At 29.6% G+C, this 27,172-nt stretch overlaps 1 protein-coding gene across 3 annotated transcripts; it reads right to left on the bottom strand.

Moving 5' to 3' along the window:
- Positions 1 to 538: 538 nt before the first annotated feature.
- On the bottom strand, positions 539 to 27,172 carry LOC111031963 (serine-enriched protein-like). Of its 3 annotated transcripts, none has more exons than XM_022312114.1 (8): positions 26,893 to 27,172; positions 20,650 to 20,850; positions 17,160 to 17,385; positions 15,872 to 16,133; positions 14,654 to 14,817; positions 7,219 to 7,350; positions 6,161 to 6,370; positions 539 to 4,626 (listed from the first exon to the last, which is right to left on the bottom strand). In XM_022312114.1, the coding sequence occupies exons 2-8, from the start codon at positions 20,838 to 20,840 to the stop codon at positions 4,150 to 4,152; spliced, it is 1,662 nt and encodes a 553-aa protein (XP_022167806.1). In that variant the 5' UTR covers positions 20,841 to 20,850; positions 26,893 to 27,172; the 3' UTR covers positions 539 to 4,149. The 3 variants fall into 3 exon arrangements, with proteins under 3 accessions (XP_022167806.1, XP_022167805.1, XP_022167804.1); XM_022312113.1 differs by lacking the exon at positions 26,893 to 27,172 and adding an exon at positions 22,368 to 23,073 and having other exon boundaries at positions 20,650 to 20,926; XM_022312112.1 differs by lacking the exon at positions 26,893 to 27,172 and adding an exon at positions 22,368 to 23,073.

Raw genomic sequence — 27,172 nt, 5'->3', positions numbered from 1 at the left:
AAGTCAACGACAGTCGATGCGGTATTAATAATTTTATAGCTGCATCCATAGTTATTGACTTGTAAGATATATTTAATAAATAAAATAAAAAGTAATTAATACCATTTACTTGGAAAATAAGTTATCGTTGATGACTATCGACGATGGCGCGAAATATACTTACCTACAAAACAGCATAACGAATAATAATAAAATTTTGTTTTCATCATTTTAATATTCGACGTAATCGCGGAAACCAATTTTCATACCAATTTCTCGTGGATTCACTGGCAACGCACTTCACAATGTCACATACTACGAGGCACTTAACAATAGAACAAATGTCCAAATATCAAAATGTAGGTGTATTAATTATTTAATTTACTGTATGTGTTGTGGGTGCGGAAAACAAATTCATTCTAGTGCAACTTCAACATTTATCTTCTATGGAACGGTGTTTTCTGAGATAAGATCAGCGTCAGACCTCAATTTTTTTTGCAAAATTTGAGCACTGGATTTGTATCTTATATAGAGTTAAACAAACATTATAAATCATGGCTTTCAAGATATATTGTAGGTATATTATAATATTAATAGATATTGCATTAAATTGACTAGCCTATAAAACTTTAATTATAGGTACACATTTTATCAAAAAACAATAACACAAGTTACAACTGTATTATCCAATAAGCAATACTTTGTTGCTCGTGAAATAAACGAATTTCACTTAAATTCAAACTCTATAATGGCAGTTTTAATAATTATAGACAGTTATGACTTATAGTAGTTAACAGATGTGGCTTATGATTAGGTATTATATTTTAAAAATTATTGAACAAAACAATTTTTCTGCATTATATAAATGTCTATATTTTTATTCGTGTCTCTATACAACTAATAACTATGTATTATCTAATGTACTTATAGTACCTTATGTACTACCTATTTCATTTTAGATACATAATATGATACGATTAATACCAAATAGCACAATATAAGTAGTTTTTATCTTTTTAGTAATATGTAATATAAATTATTATTTTAACCCCATTTTAATAGTTTTTTTTTATGAATACAATAACAATTACACTTAACAACTATTATAGTCAATGTATTAAAATACATATTTTAATAATTAAGACTTAATCGGTGGTCGCATATACACTATAACACCATATATTATTTGGGGCTGATTTAATTGCATTTTCATGTACACCTATCTAAATGTTTAAATTTATAAATTTGATGGTTATCGCATAAATATGACTTTAATATTAAAATGCATGAATGTTTTACTAATTTTTTGACATTATCGAATGCACTATTTCAACATATTTCTTCCATTGACTTAAATTTTACTTATGATCGATGAACTGTGTTAATTTGATAGTAATATTGAATGTTTAATTAACTTATCCTACAATCCGAAAATTCATTGTTAATTTTTTTTTGATCGATATAGTTACAAATTTGGATTTTAAATACAAGGTAAATAAATAATTACTATACTCACATAAAATATCTGTATGGGGGATAAGTTTTTAGAATTTTACATAGGCACGTTTAAAAAGTTTACAAGCCAATTTTAATTTTTTACAAACATATTATAATATTATAATATAACATTTTTTTTCTTTTTAAAATATGCAATTATGTTATTTTCATAGTGAGATAATGATGCAATCAGTGTTTATATTTTTTAAATTAAATTGGATCCAGGTTCTCATTCAACATTATTAGTTAAAAGCAAGAACACAGTAGAGATGATGAAGAGTGAGAGCGATTATGTTAAAAATTAGAATTACTGACTGAGCATGTTCTACTGCCGTTAAATAAACTTATAAAGATTGATTAAGTTCCACTGAAAAATATTTTAATGAAACAAGTAATAGCGTGCTTTGGGCGTCAAGATGAGTTTACGACAATTGGTCGTATGAAATTAGTGTCGTGGTATGTATTGGTCGATAAAGGGAAAGTTTTGTTATTCCACTGCATGAAATCGTGAAAATGATTTTTATAAGATACTGTAGCTAACCGACTTCGCCCAGGAAGAAATGAACAAACATAAAATATAGCAGTTTATCGGAGTACCTCGGCTTTGCTGTGTTCACTTCAGTTCACTGGAAAATTGGCATCGGTATACCGATGCTACTTTTTGAACTAATTTGACCGAGATGGGCAAGATAGTACTTGGTATATTTTTGAACGTACTCCAAATTATTATTTTCTAACTTTTCTGGTATTTCTATAAGACACTAATCTCTGAAACTTTCTTCGAAATTGGTGGAATGCTTTTTGAATCTATTAGCTACACACTACATAAATATAGGGACCTTATTTATTGTATATTTGAATAACAGCTGATAACTATGATTAAATATTGTGTAATTATTTTATTTAAGCAAATATAACCCCATAGCATGGTGGGTCGGCTAGTCTAATCCCTTAACGCCCTTAGAAGTTTCTGCGTACGCCATTAAATGCATAATTTAGGTATTCGAAGCAGGCCCTTCTGACCCCTCTTAAATCCGTCACTGGTTGTCTCCGTCTTACTGATGCATATATTACATATCTACAAAAAGGTGCGTTCAGCTGTTCTAACGTTGTGTGGTTAGCTTAAATATTAGAGAGCATTGACTGATTATCAAATTTAAAGAAAGGTGTAATAAGAGCTTTTACCTGTGTTCTCTTGTCTCGGATTATTAGTTATTAAATTATTTCATTGTAATTCACTTAAAAATCAAGATATCTTAAAAAACCAACGATCGAGAATACAGCTGATAATGTGCTTACATTTCACTTTGATAAAAGGTTAATTTGCTGTAACGTGCTAACAATGCAAAATTGGATTTGCTAAACGTGCATTTTGGTATAAGACATAGGTATTATATAATAGTATTTAAATAGTAAGACGAAGGCACATGTGGGATGAACTTACTATATACTATATAGTATAATATTTTAATATAATTAAAAATAATTATAATATATACATATAAAGGAAAGTGTGTTTCTGATCCATAATCAACGCAGAGCTGAGCCTATTAGAGTTATCGACTTGATATTTTGAGGATAGATTAATATTATAATTTCACAGAGCACTAAGAAAGGATTTTTCAAAATTGTAATTTTATGGGGTTAAAATCGGCAAAAATAATTTTTTTACGTGTAAATTGTACATCTATGCGCAACATACATATTGTACGGCACGACGGCCAGCGGGTTTCCAATTTCCATACCTACATGCAACCTGACCTTTTTGTCCGTCTAATAATGTGTTTGATCCGCGTGTGTGTATGAATTGTTCCGAGAAGTGAAATTTTATAATATATTTACATCTCTCTATATATAGTATAAAACTGAATCCCTATTTAAATCGGTAAAGGCATCACGTTTATCGTCTAAAACAAATTCATCTATGGTATAAAATAGTTGATTTATCATTTCTTAGTGCACATTTCACAGTCGATTCAATCGAAAAATTAATGAAAATTGCACAGTGAGTTTTTTGATAAGTGTTTGTCCATCATGGTTAGTTCAAAGAAATCACGCTTAATATTTTAAACAAACTTAAGTCGCAGAACTCGAAATGCTACAAGTCAAATATATACAAGAGCAAGTCAAACACATAGGTAATGTAACGGACAAAAAGGTCAGGTTGCAGGTAGCTGGAAACCTGAGGGTTGCAGTGCCGTAAAATATGTGTATTAGTATATAATTTGCAAAGTTTATTTTAATTAATAACTTATTTTCCGGGCAACTTTCCTAATTTTTAGTAGAAATTAGAATTTTTTTTATTTTTTTTAAAAAGGTTAATCGGGCAGGTCAGGTTTTAGCATGCGTCAAGTCGAATTCTCACATCACATTGCCTACCAAGGTGACTGATTTGCACTTGTGTCCTCAGTTAAAATAAAAAATAAAAAATACTATACGTAAAGAGTGTGCACCTACAGCGGGGTTCGATAGTATATGTACCTACTGCTCACATTATCACAAATAAATCTCGTGTACAGAGTTGGAATTTTTAACGGGAGACGAAGTGCAAGGGATCAGCTAATATAGTTACATAATTTATTTTAATACAATTATGAATATGACGAGGGGAAGACGCGATTCGTCGCTTTTATATCCGTGGGCACGCGATGCGTACGGCCGCGGCGTTCGCGTTTAGGACGACGTTAAGTCGTCTCCCGTTTCGTCATCACTCGTACAACAACTACGGCTGTTGGTCGAGTCCGAAGACAGGTTGTGCCGGTTGAGCGGGTGATAGTGATGATGGTGCTGGTGCTTCTGCTGCGGCCGCTGTCCATGGTGATGGTGCACAGACGACGAGGGGCGCCGCCGGCGTCTGGGCGGCGGTGGCCGCTGATTTTGGCGGCCCACAACGTCCGCACTGCCACCACTGCCGCCACTGCTCAGCGTAGGCGTGGCTGGTGGCTGATGTCCCAGGCCGCTGATGACGGACGTGATCGACGGGCCGGCCGCGACGCTCACCTGATGGCAGCCGGACTGCATGTCGTCCTCGTCGCCGCCCGCGCCGCCACTCTGCACAGACATGGACCTCGTCCGGCGTCGACCGCACCGCAACTGATCCCTGTCGCCGGCCCCTGTGATGGAGTCCAACCGCACGCTGTTCGGGTCAGCCTGTCCAAACACGTGATCAACAAGCATAAATATCGTAACTTAATTGCATATATTATATTACATTATTATGACTGGACTATACTGGAGCAGTGAACTCGTAGATGAATGCATTCGTTTTAGATTATTATCGTAAAATATAGAATTCTGATCACAAAGTAAGAATTAGATACCAATCAATTTTAAACATTTAATTTTGCATTTTTTTACCACAGTACATAAAAATATCGAATTTGTAGGTATTTATTGGACTTTGAAGGTTAATTTTTAATTTTTATAAATTTTTTTGAAAATTCTCGTTAATTAAAACTTTTAACCCGCATTAATTTTATACATTTTTGTGAACCAATAAAAATAATTGTAGGTAGTTTATTCTTTCTATAGCGACATCATACATTTTTACACATTTTAAACTTCGATTTTTTATTGCTCTCAGGATATTTTATAGTCAATAATATACTGTATTTTTTGAGATTGAAATGCATTTTTATGATTTATAGGATCTTATAGATTTTTACTGCATCAAATTCACAATCCTGATTATTATGTTTTTATAAACTCTCCGAAGTTTATTATATCACCGTAGTACCTACTGTAGCAGTGTAGATGCGCTTTTCCAACAATGAATTCAAACAAAAGGTATTTCATAATAATTTTTTTGTCAAAGAATTGTTCTGTTTTTTACTTTTTTTTAAACCATAACCTCTATTCAATATTATACTGGATAGTGATGTTACGATCCCCATAGCTGGTTTTTGAGGCTTGTGAATCAAATGTATAAAACAATTTTAAAAGCAAAATTAATTGCCTGATATTATGTAATTAATAAATATTATATATTAGAATGATGAAGGATAATATTAAACAATAATTTTTAATAATTTTTTCATAAAATTCGGTAAACATTTTGATTTCATTGATTCAATTTCAATTCAGTACAGTAGGAACTTTATTTGGTTCAACTATTATCAAATTTAAGTTTCTGATTTTTGAACCAAGCTGAACAGAACTTTGACATGAACACCTTCAGTGCTTGATGCAAAAATCGAACTGTTCGAATTAAAATGTTATAATATAATAAAGTGAAGGTAGCTAGGTTGTATAATAATAACCCATCATCATTTTAATTTAATATTCGAAAAAAGGACTATATATTATACTTTTTTTTTCAAATTTCGTGTGTATATCAACATTGCCTATTGAACTAATATTTGTTTATCGTTTTAATTGTATGCAAAAATAAACACTTAAAAATTTAAATGAGGGAATTAGTATAAACCGCAATTAGTATTAACCACAGTTCCTATTTCGCTGCTTCATGTCACTACTTCACTCACTCCTCTTGTATTCTAAACTTTTAAATGAGTTTTAAGGTAAAAAAATATCCATTGCTTCAATTTTTGATGATCGCTTGTCGACATTTTCATAGCAATACAAAAGTCCTTCGAACTACTATCTATTACTTTATAAACTTCAAACAACTTAATCGCTGTTTTTTTTTTAATTGTAATAATATAAATATTGATTTTGAAAATACCTGATAAGCAAGCGCTGACAACAAATCCCGGTCAGGAACCACTCCCAACGGCATTATTTCTTCTAAAATTACACTCGCTGCGATCTTGTGATACTGAATGATGGGCGCAAAGTGTTCCCGGAACAGAGAACGCCAATCTGCATCCTCGGAATCGGCATTGTTGTTGTCGGCAGCATCAGCGGCACATTTCTTCGCCCACATTAGCGCAGCCTGCAGCACCCCAGATAATGTATTTCGTGCACATAATGATTAAACGCATATACCTTACAACCGGAGGTGTAGAAAATCGCTATAGACTTATCACTCATTATATAAATTACATTTTAAATCATTTTGAATAAAATATGTGTTCTCGAGTTTTCTGTATTTTTTTTTACAAAATTCACACTAGTGGTACAAATTCTGATTTCTCTACTGATAACCATGATCGTCGTATAAATTAGTAAGTATAATATCATCACTGAAGTTATATCGATTACGTTTATTTTTTTTACAATATCAGTATTTGCTTAATGGGTATTTTTTTTTTAGTATACCGGTTATTGCTCAAATACTGCTTGAACGGCATACCGTATAATACCGATGTACCCTCGTACCTACCGTATAATACTGAAATAATACCTTAAGTGTATAATATAAGGGCTGAAGCAGTTTTTCGGTAAGTAAACCGGTTTTATACCACAATACATACAATATCCGATTTCAATACCGTCAATGTTATCAAGGTTTTCAGCTACATACCGGTATCACGGTATACCATTACATATCACAAGACCTCAATACTATTATTTGATTTAAATAAGTTTAAAACCTATATTGGCTATTTATTGAATGCATAATGATGTGATAAAAATATCATATTGATGAATTTAGGACTTTTCACATATTCAATGTCAATCAAAAGGTACATAATTTTGACAATGACTTAAAGACCGCGGCAGCCCGAAAGTGTATATTTTTGTTATTGCCAAATGCCAATGCATGGTTTATTATTTTAACCTACAGAGCATAGACTATACAGGTTTTATCGTACATATTGTTATAAGTATTACATTTACCTGAAATTTTGTTAATTCGTCAGCTCGTAACTCGTCCCGCGAAAGTATAAGTCGGACCACGTGCTGTGGCAATAATGTGAACGATCCAAGTGTGAGCACCCGTCCGCCGTTCTCGTCTACGAACTCGAGCACCTTTGGGATTTTAAGGAAATTACATAATTTTGTTAAATGTATTTTATTAAAATTTTTTTATATAAATAAAGGTATGCACTTGCACTGTGGTTAATGTGTAATTATTATTATTATTTATTTACAGCCTTTGCAGTACAAAATAAAAACGATAAAAACATTTCTGCAAATCAACACCAAAACAACGTACAAAAATCCATCAACACAATATTAGCTTATTACAAATTATAATATCTGTTGTCGTAAAAATGATACTCATAACAATCTACACATTGACACATACATACATAAATATTTATATATATTATATATATATAAATTACCAAACACACAGTTATATACCAATTAATTATATGTATTATTCATTATTTACTGATAAGCATTGACATTCCTTTTTTTTCACATCTTATTCGTTATAAAACAAAATTTAAACTTTCAAGGTTAAAAAATATGAAAATGTTTTATTACATTCTTCTACATGAATAATTAAATGCTGGCCAAACAAATGCTATAACTTCTAGAATGTACTGGGTCACTTGGATAATGCGAGTTAAGAAGGGCTCAGATTTTTTTTTAATTTGTAAGTATGTGATTTTAATTAACTGAGACAATGTATAAAGTTTATAAGATGACCAATATGATTTTCACAGTTCTTTAACCAAACGTAAAGGTAAAAAGTAACGAAAAATAGAGAAAAAATGACACACTAAGTTTTTTATAATAGCTCAAATTGAAACAAATTGATTTTTTATACTCGAAATTCTACAATTATTCACTATAATATATTCATCAGGAAATTATATTTAAGAAAGTCCATAATTTTAGGTTTAATATTAAATTGTTAAGTTAGGTACTCAGGTAATGTTCATAGAACGAATTTCGGCTAGGGGAGAATGGGTGTTAACATAATATAATTTTTTGAAATCAATAATTTATGAAATGAATATTAACGACCTTAATAAAAAGGTACATTGACACATCATAACTTTCGCAGAGGCGAGGAAAAAGAGACGAGTATCCATTATCAGGGTTTTCACTTTTGTAGCCTGTCTGCAGCCTTTTATAAATATTTCATTAAAAAAATTTCAATATTTTTTCCTGTGTTCAGTAATATACCTACATGTGTAATGATTTAAGTAGGCATTACAAAGATTCTTTGAATCTTTTATTGTGAACTAAATATTTAAATATTTGATCATGCATTTAATTTTCTTTACGTAATATGAGTACTAATTTGTTAATTTAATATAAAATCTGAGCCCTATCAATGACGTTTTTATTTTTAAAATTTCAAATCACTAATCAAATATTATGTAGATATAGTTCTACTGGAATTTGAAATGATGATGAAAATGACTTCTACTCTTAAAGACAGATTTAATTTTACATCAGTTCGCAATTATAAACTTTTATATTAAGAAAATATAAATTGAATATTATATAGTCTTGGCAGTTGGCATGCTTTTTTAAAATTTTATTTTACCCGGGCGTTTCCAAGGTCACAAGATTTACCCTTAAATTCTATTATACATTTTTACCGCTTCAAAGTATAAAGTAAAGTAATAAAGTTTTCTTTTGTTCTCGACTACGGCCTATAAATTGAGAATATATTATTATACACCTACCGTTTATTACTAAATAATTTTTGTAGAAATAACAAGACGTTTTTAAAGTAATAAATAATAATTTTATGTACACACTTCATCAGTATATTATAATATTTATATTTTATTTCCGGAATAAAAACATTTTATTTTTATTGTTTAGGAAACACTTTATGCAAAAAAAAATTAAGACGAAGGAATGAGTATATTATTTTTTTTTAGTTTTGAGTAATGTAGGAATTGTATACCTATACAATATACATATTGTAGCAAATATATTTTTTTTAAACATACTGCAATTACGTATTCAACAGCCTTTTTTTTTAAACATGCATAAGTTATAAGTTTATGTGTACAATGCGAGTAAATGTAAATAAAATGATACGTTTTATCTTGTAAATCACTGTGTATTGTATATTTCAATATTTGTATAAACACCAATAGACTATATTATAATTATTTATAAACTTGCATATCATTGAATTTACGTGAAAAAAAGATTCAATTGTATTCTGAAATCGATTGAAACGTTGCTAACCACCCCTGGTTTACGTCACTGATGTAAGTAAACAAACGAAAAATAAATAAACGAACAACTAAAGCAACGTCGTCGTCGTCGTCGTCGTCGATAAAAGACTAGTCAGATTTTTATACACGCACGACCACACAAGTACACAACACTTTAATAGGTACATTCAATTATTATACATCCACAAACAACTGTGTACTGGGATGTGTGAATAACAGACAAAGGTGGGCGAGTCGCTGAAAATAATTACGAACTCAAGCCAAGTTAAGTTAAGTGAACACAATATTATGATTATTAAGTCAGAAATTAATGGTTAGCAAATAATACATTCAACTCACTAAGTTAAACTATTAACAAGAAAAAATAGTAACTCAACTCAGATTTAAAAAAGTTTATCTACTTTTTAATAAACCGTGTATAGTGTTACTGATAACACTATACCCAGTTTTAATTAAAAATTAACAATCTTACAATATTATGTTTCCTGATAAAATAATATTGCATAGAATTATAGAAATATAGACACAAAATAGATACTTTTTATGTGATCCACGTGTGAATTAAAAAAAGTAAAATCACTTTTTACCTTAACATACATTTTTTAAACTTAATGCCCATGTTTTATATCGGAACGCTTTATATTATTCCGTTTAATAATATTGTAACTCTCCAAAGAAGAATTTTGTAATTAAATATTACCTTAATAATATAATGCATGTTACCATCAATGATGTAATTTAGGTAATAACATAAATGCTTTACATTGGTAGACGATATCGTCAATGCCTAGGGCATCAAGTATCAAGGTATGGTTAAGATAATACTAAAGGGAATGTTGTAAGAACACAATATTTTATTAATACATTTACAACTATTACGTACTACCTTAATGTCTACTTCACTGTGGTATTAATCACTGTTAGTAATTTTGTTTAACAAAATATTTCAATTTGGTTAAGAATTTAAAATTGAGTTGCATAGAAAAAATGCTCTACCACATTATAGGTGGGTAGGTCAGGAATGGCAAATTTGTTAGTATCTGAGTGTCAAGAAAAAATATGAAAAAATCCGAGCAATCAGATATTTATTTTTACATTTCAATTTGACATTATTTGCTATTCGTATAAATATGAATAGTGAACAAAACTAACAAAACTAACAATACTAACAAAACTGAAAGAAATATGTTTTTAGATGTATTAATTTATTTGTAAATTAGTTTTTAATTACAATTTTGTTGCTGCATGTTCTGGCTAATTAATCAATCCTGGGATTACAACTAGTCGATTTCAAATGAATACATGCTGCACTAATATCTGTTATCCAAGACGATTTCTGAATATTGATTTAATTAAATTCGTGGACGAAAATAGATGCTTACTTATAAACCATCTATGTAGTTCCAAATATTTTCAACAGCTAAATAAATTATTGTTGATTTTTTATAACACAGTATCAAATTAATTGAAAGACTTTTACCACTCATAAAGAATCAGGGTTTAGGTTTTAATATTAATATTAATTTCACTTTATTTTAATTCTAAAGAATAAAAAATAGCCATTTAGTTAAAATAGCGATGGAATCATGGATGACAATCTCGAAGTCTCTTTACGAAATTATCTATCGACGCCTGTCATAAAGGTCGTATACTCTTATCGAAAATATCAAAAGCAGTACTTATCGAGTCATAACGTAACCTAACGAGACAGAGGAATAGATCTCTTATTAGGAATGGGTCTCAATAGAAGCTCACTTTGAACGGTCCATTGATTAAAATGCAAAAAGCAGACACTTTGTCCGATCTGGTAGAAAATTCCATTGCAAAACATGGACACTTTGTACTATTATAAATTTGTAACAATACCTACATTGTAAACCTATAAAGTATAATATAATATATAAACAAGTCATGACAAATAATATTTAAGATATACAACTTAATATGTCATAAATCACAATGTTCAAACAAAAATGCCCATAACAATATAAACAAATTTAACAAATCATGATAAACATAACATAATATGGTATATTCAATATGATGTTATATAAAATGTATATATATACAATATACATTATACACACTCAAATCCCTTATTGACGACTGACCGGTTCTGATTCCAATTTAGTTGAAATCGTACAAAACTTTATGGCCTTGTTTATATAATATGTCATGACTTTAGACCTGTTTATAAATTATATTATATAGTGCATAGTTTATACTAACACAAAGCGTTGAATTTTGAAATGTTCATTTACCTGGCCGTACAAAGTTTTGCATTTTTAATATTCGACCCTACAAATAGTGCCCAGAACCGAGAAATACAGGATGCTCAAGAATTTATAATATTATAAAAGTTATTGTTCGCGTTAAAATATTTTCAATAAATGATAATTTTTTCCGTATTAAGTGAAGTAACAATTATGAATTATATTCAAATATTGACGTACGTTTCCCCAGCCCCCCACATATCAATTTTCCCAAATTTTTTTTTCCCAACATTTAGTACGTCATTTGTTTGTATTTGTTTGACCAAACTCAGAATTTGTTTGATGTCGGTTCCTCTAGGAAAATCGGTTTTCCGTGCGGGGGGCTGCAGAAACGTTTCCCCAGCCCCCCACCCCGTTAATTATTGACTTTGTGCAAATTTTCTTTTTCCAACATTTAGTACGTAATTTGTTTGTATTTATTTGACCAAACAAATTCTGAGTTTGGTCAAACAAATACAAACAAATGACGTACTAAATGTTGGGGAAAAAAAATTTGGGAAAATTGATATGTGGGGGGCTGGGGAAACGTATGTCAAATATTGACGTGTCACTAAAATTGTGTAAGTGTGTCACTCGTTGATTCGATACTGTAGGTACCTACCATATTAATATCACGCAATAGTACACGTGCAAGTCTAGAAATATTTTAACAAATAAGTAAGTTGTCCGTTATTGCAAATCGATTTTACAACGCAGATGGCAGGCCTCTAGGTCGTTTCTACATTAACAAGCGAATTCAATGAATATTGTTTTCAATTATGATTTAAAGCTGAAAATTGCCAGAATTAGAGTCATCATTACCTAGGAAATAATATTGCGAAATGCATCATTGCTTGAAAATAATGGAGTATTAAATAGTAATATTCCTATTCAATATCGTATATTCCAGTCTATAATTTGATTGCAAAAATCTCGATTGACTATTTTATAGTTATTTAAGTCAATTCCTTAATTTACTTCTTTGACGGTAACATAATATATTATATTGCAGCGTTTAATATGATGTGGGTAGTAAATAACGATTATGACGGTATGTGCGACGATCTACGACGAGCACCATACGTACCATACGTTTACGTACATCACATGAGTTAAGCGATCTGATGCATTGGTAGTGTATAAAAATCTCGGAGACAACTAATATGATGGGACAAAAACAAAATGAAAAAAATATTAATTATAAAAAACTAAAAAAAATTGCACCTCACGCGTCGCGGCAATGCCCTCGTTTAAACACACACAGGTCATAGATACACGCACAGCACACACAAAAATACAACTAAATGGAATAGTACAAAAAAACAAACATAATTTATAACGTCAAAAAATAAAACCAACGCTCGATTAAACCAACAATATATAATATTGCATAATGTACATAGGTAACAAAAGATGATGATGATGATGATGATGATGCTGATGATGATGATGGTGATAATAATTACGTTTCACAACATCAAACGAACATTTTACACGCGCACACAGGATAATATTTAGGTACGTATATACATGTATAACAGGTAGGTTGGGCGGATGGAGGTAATGTGTACCATCGTCATATAAATGTAATAATATGTATAATTTATGTCATAAATTATTAATGTAGCGAGACACATCCAGAGGGTAAATCACCACCGGCAATAAGCGTGCATATTTGCAATGGCTGGTATTTTCATCATTTGGAGAAATCGTTTATTGTATCGATATTGTAAAAGCTGTATGGTCGCCAGACTTCTTACAAAGGCATAAACACTTACAAACTTTTTTTTTCTTTTAGCCGTCTATGCTCTTTGTCCAGAAAACTCTATTTGGAATACCAAAATGACTTGTTTAAAAAAAAAACGCACCGTATATACTATATACATCGCAGGGGTGGCCAGATTTGTTTTGATTAAGCTCTACTGAGAATTTATTTTTCTTTGAGGATCGACTAAAAAGTTTTTATCACTAATATATTTTATAGAAAACAAATTAATAAAAAAAATTATACGAAAGTGCCTCACTCCTTTTTCTTTAATCATCTAGTTAGTCTAACTTTGATTTTTGGAATTTTTAAATGTACCAAAAGACAATAATATTTTTAAATTCTTGAGATTTATTGTACTACTTAAAAAGTGTCAGACTCTGGAGATACAAACTCCTTGTTGAAATGCGAAAATCCCTTTTCTTCTGTAAATTATTTAGTGGATTATTTTTTTGAAAAAATTTACATATTATCAAAATTTAAATTCGAATAAGTAGTTGTTGTGTTATTTAACTTTACATACCAAGAATGATAGGCCCATAATGGAATTACAAATTAAGAAATTTGTAAATGTTAGTAATTAATATTAACCCATCTATATTTATTTTTGTAAAATGATCAAAGTATAGCAAATACTAAATGTTTTAAACATTAGAATTTTGAATAAATATGTTATTTAACCAAAAAATAGGTGTGAGCATGCTTGGCGATTCACATTGTACATATCCTCTTTTAGAAATAAATAAAATGGAAACTTATTGATTGGTTTTAGTACAATAGTTTTTATTAAATATTTTTAGAAACAGATGGTAAAAATAACTCCTCCGCACCAAAATAATAATAATATTCTGCCAGACGTGCATACTCTTAAAAAAGTAAAATTATTATGTGTACCTATGTGAGAGTCGACAAAAATTGAATATAGAAACTTTGAGTTATTTCCACGTTTTGAATGTTAAATTCGGATAATCAATAATAATATCGCAGGTTCAGTGGGATTTGTAAGAAATGTTCTGACTGTTTTCGGAAATAATATCAACAACAGTAATAATAATATATTATTGTCAAATTATTATAATAACCATATGGTGTATATATTTTACACGAAATCGCCAACAGTGATTTACCCCCTCACCCCTCATCCGTCCCCTTCGTACTTTTTGCACCAGCGATTTGGTGCACTTGTAGTGGATGTAACGTTCAGCGGACGCCAACAGCGCACAAGCTGTGTCCACGGTGATGCCGCCGCCCGTGTCGGCGAAACCCGTACAGGCGGCTCGCAGCTCGTCCAGTCCGTAACAGTCAGCCGCATTCAACACGCCTGATAAAACAACACTATTGCAGTGGAAACGACTATATATATTATTGAACAATTAGGGCGTTTGTCAACCCACACTTAGACGCTAACGCGTGCACCTAAATTATGGTATATGATAAAAAAAGGTGGTACAAATAATCGTCTTCGAAAAAATTTACAGTAAAAAAATGTATGTAATTGTATCATGAAATCATTTCGAAACCCTTTTAAAAAGATATTCGTAATTATATCATTACGTTATATGTGTAGTTGATATAGAATTGAAACTGTCGTGACAGTCGATGATGACTGTATATGTACGGTGTGTCGGTACCTACCAATACCGACCGTCCCCAAAATCTTTTTGATATTCCTACGTCAATTTCATATAGTTAATCACATTAAGAACAACATATTCTTTATTAATGCTATAGTTTTAAGTATATCATTGAATTTAAGGTCCACACAAAGCAAAATGCTGCAGTGTGTTAGTGCGTAAGCAAGTTATGACATTGATTTTATAAAATCAATGATGACGCGTACACGCGAATATAACGAACTCTTGTATATTCCCGCTTGATATACATCAACGTTTCAACTTGATTATAATTATAATTAACTTAATACGGGCTTATTAAAATTAATTGTAAATATAGGGACTTAAAAGTTTCGGAAAAATATTCATTGTTATTATTTATTATTGAATAAAGAAGAGCAAAGTCAATTATATTTTTATGGGGTTGGTACACATAAACAACCTAGTAGTATCATACTAATATATTTTTAAAAGATATTAAAACTTTCAACGTCATTTATTAGTTGTATCATAGGAGCATTGAAAAATGGTGCAATTTAATTGGGAAGGACTCCGACCATTTCGAAGGAAAGGATATCCTTTTCGCCTTATAAAGTTACAACATTCAGGAATATATCTAATAAATTGTCGAAAAGTTTTAGCACAACTATGTTTTTCCTATTTAATTAAGCTTTATATTTTATGATACAACGTATAAACAAATAAAAATTATATTTTTATAATCAATTATGTCTATTATTATTATTTATTTTATCAGCCTACCTAGTAACGTTCGTGGTTGTAATGTCACACAACCAGTGTGAACATATTCTACCAACTGCCGGAACACGTCTGCATCGAATTCTTCAATTATTATCACTGTCGGCGACGTTACACTCGCAGCATTACTTATCGATATCGCCGCAGTTCCGACGGCACTTCCTCGTTTATACTTCGACCAAGACGTCGATGCGTTGGATCCGGCAGTCACCATTTTGCTATTGTTCTTAATACTGTTCCTATTCGGTGGTGATTTTTGCTGTTGCTATATGTTGGTATAGGTTTGTTCGTCAACAGCAACAAATAGACATAAGACATACAAATATAAATTATGGAATAAATAATACAATTTACCACACTCATCTCTATTATAATAATTCAGCTATCGTACAATCGACTTGTCATTATAATAATATAGTATAGTGTCCCCATGACCCCATATTTAGTGACGGTAACTTGATAAGAATTACAATATAATATTTACTCAACAAAATCACATCATAGTTTAAATTTATTAGATTTTATACTACCCACCTACACTTCACATAAGAACAAAAAATTCAGTTATTTTGTGATATTATATTGTACTTGGAAAATCAAGAACTGCTTATATATATATGTAACAGTGATAGAGTGATCCCTAAATCGTATATATGTGTATTGTGTGTAGTGTAGGATAAAATAATATGGTGTTCATACATCAAGCCATTATTAAATATTTACGCAACCGTGTTTACTGATGTAGTCTTAGTTCTTCCATTAGAAGACCTCAATTCGTTTTATGACGAAGTTAAATACTACACAAAATGTCTTAAAAAAGAGTGTACATAAAAAAAAATAATGATCGTTTAGAAGTAACGTTTGTTAAACAATATGTACTAAAAATTTTATTATTCTGTTATTATTATTATTATTATTATTGTGGGTACCTAAAATAATAAATTGATACATAAAGATAAAAAAGATAAAAAAGATCATTACGCCAACCATTAGCATAATTAATAATTTCTTTGAAATTTTAATCTCTCATCATTTACATATTTCATGTTGATTTTCGTGTTCTTCAACAAGTAATTAGTTTTTTAAGCGTACATTTGTTATGGGTGTGTTTATAAAAATAAATATTCATGTTAATTATTGTTAAACATTCTCTAGTTCCCCAAAGATGAAACTAGAAATCGATTAATACTCTACACCAATAAAATGTTTGGTGGTTAACATTTGTTTGCCTAAATAATTAACTGAACTTAACTAGAACATATTTTCATAAAAAATAGCTGAATATACTCACCCGTGATTGATACTGCTGTTGATGATTGTGTTGAATCAATGGTTCTGAACTACGTTTTAATAACATTCTTAAACGATTTTGTTGTTGAGGGTTTTGACTCCCGCTCGCAGCACCAGATAATTGCTTTATTAAGCCTCCACTGCGTTTTGATGAACTACCTCCGATTGAGTGTTGTTGATGTTGTAGTTGTTTGCCATTCGTGTCGTATAACATTTTATAAAACACTCTATACACATAAAAAAACCATGAAAAAAGTTAAAATACATAACATAAAAAATACAACAAGTGTCCCACAGTATATTATCTATAGAGTTTTTCACTGGTCATACATTTTTTTTTATTCGTTACTTAATTAAGTGCACATTGCACTCTTTTTGTGTGCATATATAGTAATAAAAATATCAGATAACCTCGTGTGTGGTGTAATATGATTAATATATCTACATCGTATTTATGTATGGAATACATAAACGTTACTTTAAAGCAAGAATTAATATTTATTTTCTATGTAGTAATTTGTCATTTCCCTCAAAAACGTAGGAAATTAGTACAGTCATTAACGATAAATCGTTAAAACGCTGGTATACACTTGCATAGAAGTTTGAAATAACATTTTACTTTTTATCGGGCTATTATTAATTTATTTTTAAAAGTACGCCAACATTCTTTTACAATTTCTTAATTACCTACCAACATCTTTAAATAACTAAAGCACCTGAAATAATACCTGACACTTGCTTATTTATGTTCATAAAAGAATTATTTTATTTTTAATATATCTGTATATTGAGCTACATTATTAGTTTAAAAATACATAGTTTAAATTCTAGGTCATAAATAATGAATTAGTTTGGGTATAAATTCTATTTTTTTTTTTTGTTAAATATGTTATCCAAAAGTTTTATACTCTAGCATTTTTATAGATTGGAAATTCACTACAGGTGATACTATAAAAATACCATTTTTTAAATATTTCAAAAGTTCTCCAGGATATTGCAAAAGCTATCCATTCAAGATGGTCCGGAAATGAATTCTGCAGGTGTACAATCTTAAAGGCAATCCATAGAAACGAATCCTAAGGTCTTGGATCAGAAAGCATTGCGTCATAAAAAAATTGCCACATCATATTTGATTTAATGTGTAAACACTGAAAAGTTAAGAATCAAAAAATAGTACGTAACATTATGTTATTTAGTGAAGTGAAAATATCGGTATTGAACAAAATATGCAACTGACACTAGAAAAAGTGTTAATAATTAAAATACATATTACTTATCTTGTTATCTACAACTTACAAGCATGAGGCATACAACTAACTGAAAAAGATGGTTTCAGTATCAAACATTTTTAATTTAAACTTCACCCCCGAATTCATATTTTTTTTTTAATTTGTAATCAATTTATCTAGTACGTATAATAATTAACATTGTGTAAAATATAAAATTTATTTTCAAATAGAACAATTAAAAAAAAAAACTGATTCTGCTGATTGTAATTATTGTATTGGTTAAATACTCAGCAATAAGATTTTGGCTGATTACCTATTATTTTACGTCATCGCGAACTTTCCAAGTTAATTATGTCAGTTATTGGTTTTAGTTAAAATATGTGAATTGATATACCTATACTATAATTGCCGATTTATAACTTTTAATTTCCAAATACTATCAATATACCTCAAAATAATGTGTCAGCTGGAATATCAAATGCCCTGAAACAAATCAACCCATTTAAGGGTGAACGAATACTTCATTTTGTAGTTATAATAATTTTGATTGTTAATACACTATAATACGTTAAACTACACAAAGTTGAACTTCAAAATATATATGTAACTAGGAAGGTAGTAAAAATATATGGTACATGAGAGCATTAGATAATTTCAGCCATTCAAAAAATAAGAAGATTTGAAAATTTCCTAGAAAGTGGATTAACCTTCCGAATTTGGTACTATTTGATTATTTCCCTTAAGATAATTTCAAATTAAAGTATGCGTATATTTAAGTATTTAATGGACGTTATGTGAAATCAGTGATTCTTCTGCATAGTAATGTACCTCTATTGCCTATACATTGCGCCGGGTTATATTTCAAAAGTTTTTTTTTGTAAGTCACCTTATCTAAATTTAATTTTTTTGTTTAAAAACGAACCAACAACACCACGAACAACGAAAGAAAGATAAATTTTAAATGTTTAATGTATAACAGTTGTCAAAGAATTTATAGATCAATAATCCATTACACATTTATAGTACAATATGTCAATATGTACAATTTAATATACCTAGGTCAGTATAGACAGTATAGTTGTATCGACTTTTTAAGTTATTTAACTATTTTAGGTTACTAAAAATACATAAAAGAATAAGTGTTAAGTTTGAATGAATACAAATTTATGTATTCATAAAAATAAATAAATAGTTACAAACAAAATATAGTATTATTATTATTTATAAGTTTATAAATATAACTTATATAAAAATCATCTTAACAAAATAATATTTTGTAATAATTAATACATTTTGTATTCATTAAGTAGTCTACTACAATCATAATATCGTTAATTACATTGTAGCGGTGGTGCCATTCTATCGTGTAATAACACTTTATGCATATGAGCTATAACATTTACAATAGATTAAATGTAATCCTAATATGATCTTAATATTATATAATTCCACCAAATTCCAAGGCTTCTATATTACAATACGGCTTTAATAAGTAATAACATATATTGGTAACAAATATCATATAATAATAATTATTTTTAATCATTCCTAATCGGTCTGTTTTTAATCTATATATCCGCATTAATAAACTTAAGATAGTATAATTTATACAATCGTGTACAGTTCTAAAATACAAGGAGTTTCATAATTCATGAATTATTCAGCGCATTTATTATAGTCCATTTTATGAAATGGGCATATTTTGTCCAATTCATGAATTACGCATTATGTGTTCATTTTATGAAATGGAAAATGTTATACTCAGAATGTAATGTAGTGATTGAACGATCCTATGAGAGAAAATTCGGCTTACGTTGATTAAATAGAAAAATATTTAAATAATACAATTTAAAATAACATAGAAATGTTTTAAGGGTGAGAAATACCAACCTTTAAACCTTTTCAACAAAATGTTTTTAATTCAATCAGTTCAATAAGCCAATATTTTACAAATTAAAAATATGAATACAGAATTTCTATGATATGGTGTACCTGAGTGACTGCAGTAAATAATGTTTTTTCGATACTATATACTGAGTAAAATTGTACGTCAATGTATTTTAACAAATTATTCATCTTATTATTTTTTTATAATTTTACTGTTAACTTGTGTAGCATAAAATCAAATATGTACTAATTATTATATTTAATATAATTATGATTTATAGTTATTCACCAAGTAACACATAGGTGAAGTACTACGTCATATATTCACTTATGCATAATATACGATTACTTAATAATACACTATAAAATACTTACCGGCTTCTAGCCGCGAGTATGGCCTTAACTGCACACACGGGTTCCCGTGTTTCACCGACTAAAAATGTAACGTCACACACTTCTGGGATAGCTGCAAGAAACTTCAAATCATCTGCTAATCCACCTTTATATTCGAAGAGTGTTTCGTCCATCGCTTTAGATGTTGTAGTAACCGGATATTGTGGCTCCATTCTTATAAACCTGTTATATCACTCCAGTTTGATATTATATAGGTTATTTAGATACCTACTGCACTAGTGACTATATTCATAACTATCTAAATGAATAATCATTAGATTTCATAATCAATTTACTTCCAATATACTTAATCATTACATTGCATAAGTTTTATATTTATTTAATGATATTTGGTCACTGAGTTTTCTCATATTTTAATAACGTTAACACGGGAAAACACGATGACCCATCATAATAAATATTTACATAATATATTTCTGTTAGGTATTACTTTTTAAAATACTTAAAAGTGTTTCATATTATTATATAGATCAGGAATTTAAGCCAGATGGTGCATAGAGAGATCATTCTAAAAACTTTGAACACTTGCAGCACGATCAATTTCAATAAAATTTGTTTTTCATTAAAAATTTAATTAAGTGTAGTCGATTATTAATATTACGAATACCTAGTTACATCATATAACATGAATGTAAGTAATAATGTGCTTTTAGTATTTATTTATAAATATATGAATAATACATTTTAATAGCAATCGAACTACATCCTATTAAAAAGTATTATGATATAATAAACCACTACAAAATATTATCTTATTATATTTAGTTATTTAGCAGATACCTGCCATTATTTCAACAAAGTGTTTCAGTGGATTGAAATTTGAAATCTTTCTCTTAATATTGTTTTATTTCTTTATTATAATAAGGTGACTATAAACTTAATATACTATCAATATATTATATTATTAAGTGATATTTGTTCTATTTACCTATATATAATATTATGTATGAGATATATTTTTAACAAAATTAATATTATAATAATATTATATTTACAACACTTTACAAAATAATAGTCAAACAATAGGTTAGTTCTCACACAAAATATAATTACATGAAATACATAAATCATTTTACTGGCCAGATTGTGTTTTATATTATAAATAGTTCAAACCTTTAATGAATGAATTGTAAATTTTTATTAATTTACCTACACAAGTATTTATTGATGGAACAATTCATTCACCGAAAAATAAGCACGAATAAGTATAGGTTATGTGATTGAAAAAGGGGAGATATGTATGAAAAAAATGTATTGGTAAACCCTTTGAATAGATTATTAACCGTTGTAATAAACATTTAAGGGGATTAAACTCGAATAAACAACAGTAGTGTGTTTTGATTATTCATTTTAAGACGAAGAGTATAATATATAGATTATAGGTAGATGACGAGAAACTTTATAATAAATTATATTAGTGATTCAAATTTTGTTCGATGAAGCAAAATCACGTAACATGTTTGCAAGTACACATATTAATTTAGAAAACCAATTACAACTTCGTTGAATACAATTTATAAAATAGTACCATGTTAAAATAATTATAATAACAACGAAGCGTTTATAGGTACTCATAAAGTAATGCATAATACCTATAATATTATTTATATATTATTATTATTATATATTGTAATTGTATATGATATAAACGACGGTTAGAATATTAATTTGAAACTCACTATATGTTTTGTTATCGCGACGAAAGAGTCAAACGTTGTGCCTACCGCGGCTGATGTGTGCGTACTGCTCGTGCGTGCAAATGTTTACCGTTAAAGTTTTCCCTCGACACATGACGTATAATTATGTGTGGCCGAGTGTGGCGGTGGCTGCGGCGCGGCGGCGCGGCGAGCGTTTACGACGTGGCGCGCGTCAGACCGATTAAAGGACGTCGTGCTCGCGCCTTTGCAAACGGTGGTATGCTATTAATAACAGTACGAATAATAATAATAATAATAAATAATAATAATAGTAATAGTAATCGTAGTAAAAGAGCACACGCGCGCAAGACTGTAACCCCGTGGTATTCGAAGAGAGTAGAGTCGACGCGACGACGGTGACGTTGGTAGTAATTCTGACGTCGGGTGGGACTGTGGGATGAACAGTGGCGTACAGGGATCTCGCGAAAGAGAAAGCGACGGCGTGTGGTCGCGTGAGTGGCGGTGGTGGCGGTGCGTGGTGGGTGATGGTGGTGGTAGCGATGGGTGGCGTGGTGATGTGGGTGGAAGAGGGTGAGCGAGAACGGGTGTTGGTGAACGGCGCAAACGTCGGAAACGGTGGAATGAAGAAGGTGCGAAGGGCGGAGACGACGGTAACGAGAGGGCGCGAACGGCGGAGGAGGAAGGCGAGCGCTTGTTATAACCGTCTATACGGAGTGATCCATTTAATATAAGCCACTCTTTTTTTCAAAAAATACTGATTTTTACATAATTACTTTTACATATTTTTAAGTCGTTACAAGACAACATTTTTGGAAAGATAATTATTAATAATAATATATATTATATTATTTATAATTATAATTATTCTTACTAATTTTAACCATCATAATTTTTCAAGGTTTTACTCATTTCACATTTTGTGGGATAACCCTGTACAACTCCACTCCAATCATCTACATTTTAAATACTTATAAATTGTAACTTATAAGCTACTAGTCTAAAATTCGAGATATACACATCCGAGTACTTCGAAACATAATCTGCTCTGGGACAAGGAATTAAAGACTAAAGCGTTGTCATTAAGAAAAGTGAACGATTTAAAAAATGATTAAAACAAAAATACAAAAAAAAATATTTTCATTAACGTGTTTTAGATTTTGAAATAATAAGTGCCTTAAGTTAAATGGATCACCCGGTATATGTATATATGTGTGTGTGTGTGTGTGTGTGTAGAGAGAGTTGTAAGTGAAGGAAAACGAGCTCGCGGCACGACAAGCTGCAAGTTGCAAGCTGCAAGCTCGTGGTCTGACTGTAGGCTGGCAACCCGCGCAAGTTCCCCATGACCAATCGATAGATATATATATACGTGTGTGTCAGTGTAAGTGAACAAAATTGTATTTAATACATTATCTATAGGTATACATTACGCACAAAAGCCGTATTATTAATAATAAATGCGCCCGGCTGTTTCGAGAGTCTCGACAAAAGCTGCTTTTTTAACCTGCGGTCCTCGTCGTCACGTTTATATGGATAATATATAATATGCCATCAGTCATCACATTATGTTTACGTTATTATATTGTTTTATTATATGTTTATAAAACAATTAATTTTAATAATTTAAATGAACTGTTAAAAATAGAAAACTGGTCAGAGATATATAGCGCAAATGTTAATAAATGTTTTGACCATTTCATTGATAAAATTTGACATGCGATTAACTCAGCTACAACAATTTAAAAGGCCAATGTGAAAAATAAGCATGTAAAATAATGGATGACAATTGGTCTGCTATGTTCTGTGCGTAAAAAACAGGTTTTATCTTTAAAAGTTAAAAAACAACCCAATAATTGTAAATTGCGTTCATACTAAGTAAAATACAAAAATATTTTCACAACAATTCTAAGAATTATTAAAAATAATTTTTATAAAAAAAAATTTAATGATATTTCCTGTAGTCCAAAATTAATTTGGAAATTAATAACAGAGCTCACAGTGTCTAAAAATAAAAATGGTGATAAAATTAAATCATTAATACATAATAATGAACATTTAATTCCTCTAGAAGATTCAGTCAGAGCTTGTTTTTACTAATATTGGTATTGACCTTTCAAGTCAAATCAAATATTCTAATTTGAATTTTGCAAGTAAAATAAAAAATTCTAATTTAAATTCTGTTGAAACTAATACAGGTGTATCATTCGATATGTATCTTAGTGAGGAGATTAACAAGCCCGAAATTCTAAAAATTCTAAATAATTTAAAAGATGATACTGCTGCTGGTTTTGACGGACTATCGGTGAAAACTTTAAAGTCTATAACTATAAATATTATTGAACCAATAATATGTATTTACGACCTAAGTATTTCTATACGATCTTACCTGACAAACCTAAACTAGCAGTTATTAAACCATTATTTAAAAAACGGATATGCTACTAATATAAATAATTATAGACCGATTTCTATGATAAGCCATTTTTGCAAAAATACTAGTGAAGATAATAAAGTCCAGATTGGTAGATTTCTTAGAAAACAATAAATTGTTGTTTAAAAATTAGTTTGGTTTTAGACCAGGATTGAGCACAGAAAATGCATTGTAAAGTGCCAATAATTTCATTTATGTTGCGCTTGACAGCAGTAAAACAACAATGGCAATATAATATTTAGATCTGTCGAAAGCTTTGGATACGATAAATCATATTAAACTTTGCAACATTTGATCAAGTTTCAGTATAAAGAATTCCATTTTAAAATGGCTTAAAAGTTATTTAGGAAAACAGAAAATAATTAGCTAAAATTATGACACTTAAGGTGAAGAAATGAATATTCACTGTGGAGTTAGGCACTTTACTGTTCATACTATACATTAACTCTATATGTGTTTTAAAAATAGATGGACAGATTATAACTTATGCTGATGATACATGTCTACTATTTTGGGGTGATTTGTGGGACGAAGTTCGCTTAAAATCAACAAAAGAATTTAAAAAGGAATTTAGTATCTAAATCATAGGAAACTCTCAATAAATTATAAAAAAAACAAATTATAGAAAATTTTGAATCAATAAAGATGAGATCCATTATGATGATTTAAAAATCTGTTTCTATAAAAATGAAGATAGTTGTAATGACACTTACTTCAAACAATATTCAAAGTCTCTGGTGTCAGGTATTTGTGTTTAACTTTTGACAAATATATGAAATGGCAATTACTTTATAATATTGTAATGCGTAATGCGTATGCATACATTAACATTTAGTTTTTCTAAACTACGGGACCTTCTAGTTTCTACCTGTGCAAACTATGGGTATAATTTATTTATCGTTATTCCAAGCAATATTTCAATATGGTTTGTCGGTCTGGGGAGGGGGGCTAAATGAATATGCTGTTAGACCATTAAAAATACTACAGAGAAAAATCATTAGGATTTGTTTATGCAAAAATATTTTAGCGGGCTCTACGGGGTAAAATTTTAAACTGTTCAATGTGTTACCATTTGAGAAAGTGTATAAGAAAGTAACTATTTTATTTGTAATACAAAATTATGAAACATTTTTGGATGTGGAAAATATTAAAAAAAAGAGAAGTATGAGTATTTGAAGTGGATATAAATTACTGCAAAAAATCAATCAGTCAAAAATACATAAATTATTTATTTTCAAAATATTATAATCCAATGCCACTAGATTTAAAAAAACTAATTTACTCTTCAACTGGGAGTCTTAGAATTGCGAGTATAAAAAAACCAATTAATGTATGGTTATTCTCTTGATTAAATAATATGTAAAAATGAATAATAGATCTTTAAAGATAATATAAATGTAACATTCTCAAATTTATTTTGTACAGTTTCGTGTTTTTCTATGTAATAATCTTTGAATTTAGTTTTAATATTTTTATTTTTTTTATTTTTTGTATTTTACACAATAATATATACAATCTGTACATTTATGCACAATTAGCATATTTGATAAGGGTTACAGTTTTAATATTTAATAATATTTATTTGTATCTATGATTATATAATGTAACTCTCTACCACCATCACAAGCATTGTGCTTAAATGAGGTAGATACTTTATTGTACAATTTAAATACATAGTTATTTGTTTAATTTATGTTTTCTTTTCTATAAATATTTTGAAAAAAAAAAAATAAATTATAATTATATGACACGAGTATCTATATTACTGAATTATTTATAAATTAAAAATATTATGTTACAATATCCGAACTATGCGCGTCCGTGATTCGACATTGTCACTTTATACGATTGCGCACGCTCGCATCCCCGAGTATCATACGATTAAGCACACCAGTAGCACACCTATAATGTCTATATAGTAGGACGACTTTTGAAAACCAATATTTGTTTACGCGAGACGTGAGAAAACATAATCATTGCACTAACCAAGCGTGTCGTACGTGTGCTTATACAATATTATAATATATTTCAGGTATACGGTGAGAGTAAGGCTTAACCAGTCAACCACAATAAGCACTAGACTACATACATAATACATTTATATATATTGTTACATACCTTATTTTACCACGAGCACATTAAAAGACCGGGAAATGTATAGAATGCCTAATGTAATCCGACAATGGGCTAAAAATTAAAACTATTATCAAAATTCACAAGTTTTTGATTCAAAATCACCTGCAGCAAGCGACAAATAAAAAATTAGAATATGTATTGTAGTATATACAGGGCTTTATTTAAAGATAAGTACTATAAGCTAATGAAAAATGATTTCACATGTATAAAGTTTAACATAAAAATTGAATTAAACATTTTTTTTTTAAAGATAATTTTATAC

This window comes from Myzus persicae, unplaced genomic scaffold (assembly GCF_001856785.1).
Source record: "Myzus persicae strain clone G006 unplaced genomic scaffold, MPER_G0061.0, whole genome shotgun sequence".
Lineage (NCBI taxonomy): Eukaryota > Metazoa > Arthropoda > Insecta > Hemiptera > Aphididae > Myzus > Myzus persicae.
This window is presented reverse-complemented; position numbering and strand designations above follow the sequence as displayed.